This window comes from Quercus lobata, chromosome 8, assembly GCF_001633185.2.
Source record: "Quercus lobata isolate SW786 chromosome 8, ValleyOak3.0 Primary Assembly, whole genome shotgun sequence".
Classification (NCBI taxonomy): Eukaryota; Viridiplantae; Streptophyta; class Magnoliopsida; order Fagales; family Fagaceae; genus Quercus; species Quercus lobata.
Window position 1 is genome coordinate 14089520 of NC_044911.1, and position 10015 is coordinate 14099534.

Consider the following 10015-nt stretch of genomic DNA (forward strand, 5'->3'; position numbering starts at 1 on the left):
ACCACTTCACACTCCAGGACGTTCCACTTCTCTGCATCTTTTTTTTTTTTTTTTTTTGACAGTTCGAAAGCTACAAGGATCAAGGAAGAGAGAAGGTGATGATGAAGTAGATGAAGATGATTGAAACATAAGGAAATCTCTCATCTCTCTCCTTAATTCTCAAATCCCTTAAGTCTCTACCACCATTGGGTTTGTATTTGATTTTGATTTTGGGTTAGGGTTATGGGTTTTCAGTTAATGGTTTAATTTTGAGTTGATTTTCTGTGGATTTTGGGTTTGATTTTGAGTTGATTTATTTTTGGGTTGATTTTGAGTTGGGTTTGGGATGGGTTTTTCAATGGGGTTTGAGTTGATTTTAAGTTATTTTGTGTTGATTTTGAGTTATTTTTGGTTTGATTTTGTTGATTTTGTGTTTGGATTATCAAATGTTGAAATGGGTTGTGGTGGTAGACCGGTGATAGTTGGGTGGTGCTGTGTTTGTAGCAGCACAGAGAGGGTAGAGCAGAGAGAAGAGATGAGAGGTGTGAGTGAGCTTTATTGAAGGATAATTTGTTAATTGCCCGAAGAGTCCAACCGATAGCTGAGAACGCTTATGGACTTTTTCTAAAATGGACCTCCAGAGCTCCATAATGGTTTGCGTGTTCTCAGCCTTGGTCAAAACGCAACTTTTTCCAAAAAGTTGCGTTTTATGCTGAACCAAACGGGCTTTTCACTCCAGCTTTCTTCAAAGCGGGCTTTTTGGGTCCAAAACGTTGAAACAAACGGGCACTATGTCACTTTTCAAATGGACCTATCAATTTTTTTCTACCACACACAATGTTACTTCACTACACACAATGAGCCACATAGAATTGTAAGGACAAAAGATGTCTAAAAGTTTGTGGCTCTTTAATTTTTGGCAAAAATTCTACAACCACATAAAAATTTACAACTTTTATCATAACTATCCATGTGGTAGGTTGTAAGTCATGGAGAAAGAGTAATGGTTCATGTGAAAGTAACCAATCACATTTTGTCACGTAAGATAATTGTAGCAAAAATTGTGGCTTTTATGTGGTATTAAATGTGGCTTTTATGTGGTATTAGAATTACTAGTTTTTTATTATTTATTTTAAAGAATAGAATTACTTATATTGATGTGGTGAGTTGTGACTCTATCCTATCCAAGACTGCAGGAACGCCATAGGAAACAATTGGCCAAAAAAGGAACAGGTCCAACTCTGAAAAGTTTTTTTGTTCTCTCTTCTTCTATCCGTCAAGTCTCTTCCACAAATATGAAACCTAAGGATGTGTACAATTGGCCAAAATAGTAATAGGTCCGATTCTGAAAAGATTTTTCGTTCTCTCTTCTTTTATTCGCCAAATCTCTTCCACAAATATGAAACCTGAGGACGACATACGTTTGAGTTTGAGGACCAAAATTTGCTTTATAAAACCTCATTTCCAACATGGCCTTAACTTGAGGACGATGGCTGTGGTCTATTTGCTTCAAAATATCGTTCCTCATTACCAATAGTAAGTTTAATTTCATATAGATTGGTTCAGGAGAGTGAAGAATTGATGTTAAACCTAATCTTCTTATGAAGAGCAGACTCAATATAGTTTGAGGGGATAAATTAAAGTGGGGCTTTTTATATTTAAATTGGAAAGAGCCCACTATGATGAATTAAATGCATAATTAGATGAATAAATACTAATCAGACTAAGGTTAATTTCATATAAAGAATCAAATCTCATTATTTAAGTATAAAATTTAAGAAAAAGAAATAATTTTTTTAAAAAAATTGGGATTTACTTTATTTTGGATAAGATTATACATGGTTAAGTAAAAGTAAAAAAACTCAGTAAGAAAGTAAAGTTTTTAATTTAATTTTTCAAAATTTTTCTTGATGTTTATTTATTTATTTATGGATAAAATCTTGATGTTTAATTAAGAAAGAGATAGAGATTGTTTAGTGTGTTGCTATGTAGAAGATTAGATTGCTAATGTTGAAAATTTACTGTATAGAATATTAGTTTACAAAAATTGAAGTCTTAAGGCATTATAAAAAAATATCCATCAAATGATTAGACAAATTAAATTTTTTTTTTAAAAAAAACATCATTTTGGAGTTTCAATTGGATTAAGTTGGTGTAATATTTTAGAGGTATTTTTAAATATGAGAAAAATAATGTGCAAATAGTTTTTTATTTTTTAGACCATTTATTATTGTAAAATCTTGGACTTTTTATAATGGGGGTAGAGTCATTTTATGAACTAGGTAGGACTTTTTTATAATGAGAACTTAGGCCTAGGTCTTAAACCGACACTACTCTTTAACCATAGTTCTCAAATTGTAAATTGATTTTTGCTTTTTTCTTTTCACGTTTTTGTAAATATAAAAACATCTATAATAAAATTATATATATATATATATATATATAAAAGGTATATTCATTATAAATTCGAACCATATTTAACTAATGACTAATTTAACCATCTCTTACATTATAATAATAACATTAATAAAAGTAATTATGTTGTCATGTAATATCTTATTCATAATATAGGACATAAATTTACAAATATGAAATTAAGTCAAGAATATAGTAAAATTTTGCAGGAGAAAAAAAAAAAAAAACTCATAGACATATTATTTTATTGAGCTCTATATACCATATATGGTACAATATATTTTTTTTCAATTGACACGGTGCATACCAGTTCATATAATATTGACAACCATGCTTGTGAATTGTAATGACACAAGAGGGAACCTAATTAAGCATGATGTATATATTAGGCGTAGAGTTGCCTTGTATTTAAGGATCTGTTTGAGATTCATTTATTTTGCTAAAAGTACTATAAATAAAAGTAAAAATTAGTTGAAATAGTACAGTGGGACTGATAAATAGTATCAAAAAGTGCAGTGGGATCCATAAATAATAACAAAAATAAGCTGAATAGTAAAATAAATTAACTTTTTAAGTTGGAGCCAAACATATACTAAATCGGCTAATATTGAAGGACATGCCGAGGGTGTGGAATCCTTGTAGAAATTTATTTTATTTTATTTTTTGAGGACAATCCTTGTAGAACTAGTTGCCTTAGAGCATCCACAACAGTGGAGCTAAAAATTTAGCTTTTTAACTCCACCAAAAGTTACTTTATCTATTATACCTACACATATGCTGCAGCAGTGGATCTATTTTAGCTATCAACGTAATAAAATAATATATCATTTACAATAAAATAATATACCACCTACAATAAAATAATATATCCCACTATCCAAAAAAAAAACAACCCACACCATCCACAACCACCTCTACCATCAGCCACAACCACAACCACACCCATAACCACCACCACCACCACCACCACCACCAACAACCAAACCCACAAACAAAATAAAAAATCAAACCACCATCATAGTCACAAATCCACCACCACAACCACCAAACCCACAGGAAAAAAAAAAATCAAACACCGTACCACCAAACCATAGCCACAACAACCACCATCGCCACCACCACAGCCATCAAACCCACAGAAGAAAAAAAAAATCAAACATCATTCCTATATGAAAATACATTAAAAAAAAAAAAAAAAAACAAACTCACACACTAGAGGTGGCACTGTCGGCCATTGTTGCTTCACAGGCACCCTTTTGAAAAGTGGTTCTCTTCACTTTCATTTCAAAACCCCTGTTTTTAAAACACACACACACACACAGCCTAAAATCCCTTAGAATCTGCGATTGAGAGACAAAGAGAGAGAAGACGACGATGATACTTCGGACTCCGCCTTCGAAGAGGCCGCGATCCGAAACGATGCCCCTGGAGAGCCCATCGGCTGCCGGGTCGGACCGCCGTATGGTCATCTACGACTCTCCTTTGGCGGCGCCGCTCCACGAGTCGCCGCACCAGCACTCCGATCATCTCCTCTGCACCTACCAATGCTGCCAAATGGTACGGTTCCACATTTTGCTTTTTCTTCGCTGAAATTTGGACCAAATTTTTTGAAGCAGTTTTTTGCTATGGTTGTTTTTAGGTTAAATTGGAGTTTCTAGATGCTTTAAGCAGTGCAGAGAAGCAAGTTTGTGATTACCAATCCAGATTTGAGACAATGAATGAGAATTTCAGCAAAGTTGGTGAGTTAAGAAGAAAATGGTTTCCACTTGTGTTTGCTTTTACATTATTGATTTTGGAATTTGCATTTCAATGGATTAAGATTTTGCTGTATATGCTTTCACAAGTCAAATTTAATGGAACTGTAATGAATTTTTGTTAGAATGGAGGAGATAGCTAAGCTCATGTACACAAATTTACATACAACAGGAAAGAGAGAAAAAAAAAATTGACCGGCGAGCTGAGGGATGAGAGAGATAAGAGACCAGTGAACTAGAGAGAAAAAAAAATTTGAGGAAGAAAGAAGAAAGAAGAGAAGCCGGAGAGAGAGACATAGAGAAAAGGAAAAGAATATTTTAAGGAGAGAGGAGAGAGAAGTGTAATAAAAAAATATTTTTTTTTTTAACTTTGAGCTACAGTGTACATCTAAAGATAGGTGTGCACTGTAGTTGAGGAGCTAAATCTTTTAGATTTAGCCCCATTATTGCGTGATGATTTTTTGATATTTGGAGCTAAAAAATAGTATTATATTTATATAGCACCACTGCTGTGAGTGCTTTAAAGCCACAAATATATACATGAATCTTGGATGTGTGGTTCTGTGGTTCATAGCGTAGCAAAAGGCATTGTCAATTTTCTAGTCACCACGTGACTCAGGTGGGAGGTTCTTCTAGCTTCTAGGAGTAGTATTATCTATAAATAGCGGAGTACGTAACCTCTTACTCCCAAAATATTGCCTACCAAGGTGTCCGTTGTTCTATATAATAAAATTTGGTAAGGAAAATGTATGCTCAAGTTTCAGCAGTAGCTTCCCCAACCAAGAAGGATATGCCACAAACTGTTCGTCGATCAGCAAATTATCAACCTAGCATTTGGGGTGATCGTTTCCTCACATATGGTGCTGAGTTCTTGGTAAAAATGTTTCTTTTAATTTATTAAGTTTTCATTTTGAGTCTGTGTATACATGTAAAAGTAGAGCTTATTTGGTGTTTTTTAGTTCAATTTTTAAAGAGCTAATTATAACTTACCTACTTATGGTCAATGGCGGTTCCAGAAATTTTTTTCAGGGTGTTCCTTACGAGTATAAATTACACAACCTACTGTGCATTATCCACGGCTCAACCCATTGCCTAATATAATTTAATTTGTTTGTCTTTTATAATGTATTGGTTAATTAAATTATTAATTATTGTTATTTAGTTGTTTCATTATTTTTCTTTATTGACTACTAGCAGTCTAGCACATACTCTAGTGTGCATTATCCACGTTCAACCCACTGCCTAGTGCCTAACATAATTTAATTTTTTGTCTTTTATACTGCCTCTAAATGCCTTCAGCTTTTACTGCCTCTACCTGTCCATTTCCCCAATTCAAATATCCCACCCACGGCCCCATGGCCCCTATCCACTGCCCACTTAATAGACAAGAGTCATAAGAGCCAATCAACATTCCACAAAATATTAAGCATATAAAACATTCACAACACACAAAATTCACAATACACAAAATGACAAACTCACAAACCAATAAAGTCAAAATGTCAAATAAACTTATAAAGTAAAGGCAATTAGACATTTAGACATAGAAAAACAGAGAAATAGAGAGATAAAGAGAATCTCATTTCAGTTCAAAGAGAAAGAAAGAAAGAGAGAGTTCTGCTTTCACTCAGTTACTCTCAGATCAGAGCATAGCAATTAGCAAAGCCAAAGATGTAAGATTTAGATGAGATAGACTGATAGACTAAACGAGAGAGAAGTAAAGAACTGAAATACCTTGAGGCCTGAGGGGCGGCGCCACGACAACACGTTGAGGTGAGGACTTGAGGGACGAGGGCCGAGACGATGAGGCAAGCCAAGCAATCTCTGATCCAATCTCCGATCTTGTCATCGCTGTTGCACGAGTTTGAGGCCCAATGTGCTCTGTTGCTCGAGTTTGAGGCAGTCCAAGTGGAGGCACCGTCACGTCAATGTGCTTGGAGCTTGGTTGTTGATGAGTTTTTTTTTTTTTTTTTTTTTTTTTTTTTTTAGTTTTTACCATTTGATGATTTTGATCAATCGGCGGATGCGTATTGGTAATTTGGTTTTATTTTTTTTTTCAAATTTTAGTTTTAATTTTTTTTTTGGCTTTTTCTTTTTGCTTGAAAGTAGAGCAAATAATGGAGCAAAATTTAATTTTATTGGCATAAAAAAAATTGAGGGTGTTCCCAAATTTATATATATATATATATATATATATTTTCAGGTCAGGGTGGTTTGAAATTTGACACTTTATTTACCCAAGGTTAGCTCAATTAGAATTCCGTAACCCACTTCGGTTAAACATATGACTAAATATGTAATTTTGCTCCACTTTTATATCTCTCTCCTCCAAAAACACAAAAATATATATAAAAATACAAGATCAAATAAGATAAAATTAATCTAGCAAAACACTTGAATAATGGGATTTCAAATCACAGGTAGGTAACTTAAATTTCGATCAAACCTCAAGTGATTAAAGTGTCAAACTGCAAACTACAGGTAAATAATTTAAATTTCAGTCAAACCATAGGTGGGTAAGTTGTAATTTGCCCATTTTAAATTTTGTTAATATCGGTGTAAATCCATTCATAAAAAATGACTAAGTTTTACCTTGGTTGTTAAACATATTGTAACCCTCCTATCTCATGTCTTAGGACAAGTTGTGTATTAAATTAATAAGCTAAGCTTTTTATTGGAGCATATATGCCATCTTCAACTGATGATACACAATGCATAAGTTATTCATTAATTTAATTGCTTCTGCAGGAAACTGAGGACAATTTGAAGCAACAAGTTCAAGAATTGAAGGAAGAGGTGTGGTCAATGCTAACATCTCCAGTTGAGAAGCCCTCACAAAAACTAAACTTGATTGATGCACTTCAGCGCTTAGGCGTGTCTTACCATTTTGAAAATGAAATTGAAGAAACTTTGCAACAATTACATATGACGCTTCATGATAGTGATGACCAAGAAAATGATGATGACCTTTATATTGTTGCTCTCCAATTTCGATTACTTAGACAACAAGGCTATAACATTTCAAGTGGTAAGTTCCCCCTTTCCCCCTCTTTTTGTTGTCTTTGACAATGATTGTTAGTTTTAACTGTTTGTACAATTATGCTGCCATTTATAAGAACTACAAGAAAAAAGACTTGTTACAGTAAGTATTATTTTAACAATACAAGAGTGTAAATGTGGAGCGTGTCACATTAAATGTTAATTCCTAAATGTGAATTTTAAATCAAGCACGTAAGATAAAATTGGACTTTGGCCTATACTATTGTGATAATATATCTCTAAAATTTTTTATATCATTCTACTCATTTAATGTAATTGGATCATGATGCAGAAAAGTTCACCAAGTTCAAGGATAGCAAGGGGAATTTCAAAGAATCACTTATCGATGATACGCGGGCAATGTTAAGCTTGTATGAGGCCACACATGTCAGGGTCCACGGGGAAGATATACTAGATGAAGCTCTTATATTCACTACCACACATCTTGAGTTTGTAGCATCAAATTTAAGCACTCCACTAGCTGCACAAGTAAGCCATGCCTTAAAGCAACCTATCCGCAAAGGACTACCAAGGTTAGAGGCAAGGCATTACTTTTCTATCTACCAAGAAGATCCTTCACATGATAAAGTTCTTCTGAACTTTGCAAAGTTAGATTTCAACCTATTGCAGAAAATGCACCAGAAAGAACTTTCTGATATTGCAAGGTTAGTTATTAATTAATGCCAGAGTTGCAATTGTAGAGTTAATATTTTTATGCTTGAACATCACTGTAGGTTGACAACATGCATGATTCTATCAAATTGTATTTGTAGGTGGTGGAAAGAGCTAAACTTTTCAAAGAAGTTGCCCTTCATTAGAGACAGAGTGATTGAGTGTTACTTCTGGATATTGGGAGTGTACTTCGAGCCTAAATATTTCCTTGCTAGAAGAATACTAACCAAAGTGATAGCCATGACCTCGATTATTGATGACATCTATGATGTGTATGGCACACTTGAAGAGATTGAGGTCTTTACTAAAGCAATCGAGAGGTTGAAATTAATTCACATCTTAGGATCATTACTTTATTCCTTTGTTGGTTTAATAATAAATTCAGTCATTTGACCACTATTCTTAACATGAATAGTCTACGTTTTTTTATAGGTGGGACATTAGTGCCACTGATCAACTTCCGGAGTACATGAAAGTGTGTTACAAAGCACTCCTAGACGTTTATTGTGAGATGGAAGAAAAAATAGGTGAAGGAAGATCATACCGCATTAGACATGCAATAGAAGCAGTAAGCTCTATATGTACATATAAATTTATAATCTTATCATGAATTTGAGGGGGACAGGAAATAAAGAAAGGAAATTTAGTTACCCTGATTGTAAACTGCTGATTGTATCAGATGAAGAATCAAGTTCGAGCTTACTTTGATGAAGCCAAATGGTTCCACCAAAATCACATACCAACAATGGATGAATATATATATGCAGATTTCACTTGTTACAAGTGGCTATCCAATGTTAGCAACCACATCGTTGGTTGGAATGGGAGACATTGTTCCAAATGATTGCTTCGAGTGGGTGTCTAGCAACCCCAAAATAGTCAGAGCCTCTGCAGTGGTTTGTAGACTAATGGATGACATAGTGTCACATAAGGTATGATGTTATTTCAGTATGATAGCTGTAATTGGGAGCATAATTAGATTACATAAATTTTCCAAACACATGAGGCCCTTCTAACATAATGATTAATTTACTTGTAGTTTGAGCAAGCTAGAGGGCATGTTGCTTCAGCTGTTGAATGTTACATGGCACAATTTTGTGCTACAGAAGAAGAAGCAATCAATGAGTTTCGTAAACAAGTTACAGATGCATGGAAGGACATAAACAAAGAGTGCCTCTACCCAACTACTGTCCCCATGCCAGTTTTGATGCGAATTGTCAACCTTTCACGTGTGATGGATGTCGTGTATAAGGGCCAAGATGGCTACACAAATGCTGGAATTGTGCTCAAAGATTTCATAAGGTCTATGCTCATTGATCCTGTACCGTTATAAGCATGGACCTATGCAATATTGCAAAAACAATAATTTGATATGGTTATGTTTCATGTGTAGCTCCACGGTCCACACTCATCTTAACAGAATTATTGCTCTTGAAAACAAATAATTTTCTTTTTGGTTAAAGACGTTTGTGATGCCTACGAAACCACGGTTTTAATATCCAGACCAACCAAAAAACCAGGAATGGAACTCGTTCCTAGTTCTCTAGTTCGTCCAAGATTGGATATATGGTTGAGCCGATGACATTATAAATAATTTTATAAATGAAAAAAAGAAGAAGAAATTTTAACAAGTTTCTAAATAGGAATGTTTGTAGTAATATGTTGGGTTAAGATAGTTTGACCTCAGTTAATTAATTCAATTATCCAAGTTGATTAATTAGGTCAAAATACATGTAAATTGTGGAGGCACCTATAAAGAGGGAAAATTCCTGACCTATTGCAAGTTGACACATCATACTACCAAATCCACAAAATACGGTCAATTACAAAGCGTCATGTACTGCTACTAGGTTTTGCTATCACTACTCAAAAACCAACATAAATTTACCAAGTGTCATTGAAATAGGGGCATAAAATGCATGCAAGAATCAATCACACATCGACACGTGTAAGCAATGACATAAGCAGCCCGGTGCGTGTAAGTGATGATGCATGCAGTCCAATTGGGTGTTGACATGTGTCACCTTGAAATTAAAACATTTCGGCCAATCAAAAGATGCCACGTGTCTTGGAGAAAAAGTCTTAAAACTCCTCCAATCAGACTATGACACATGTCCCCAATCAAGCTTTGCTACGTGTCGCTTACCCACTTCTCA

At 34.4% G+C, this 10015-nt stretch overlaps 1 protein-coding gene and 1 pseudogene across 1 annotated transcript; both read left to right on the forward strand.

The window, feature by feature from the left end:
- The first annotated feature begins 3700 nt into the window (after positions 1–3700).
- Positions 3701–4436, forward strand: LOC115955842 (mitotic spindle checkpoint protein MAD1-like). The gene is made up of 2 exons (XM_031074212.1): positions 3701–3951; positions 4034–4436. The coding sequence occupies exons 1-2, from the start codon at positions 3769–3771 to the stop codon at positions 4271–4273; spliced, it is 423 nt and encodes a 140-aa protein (XP_030930072.1). The 5' UTR covers positions 3701–3768; the 3' UTR covers positions 4274–4436.
- A 420-nt stretch (positions 4437–4856) lies between these two features.
- Positions 4857–9287, forward strand: LOC115954763 (annotated as a pseudogene).
- The last annotated feature ends 728 nt before the right edge of the window (positions 9288–10015 follow it).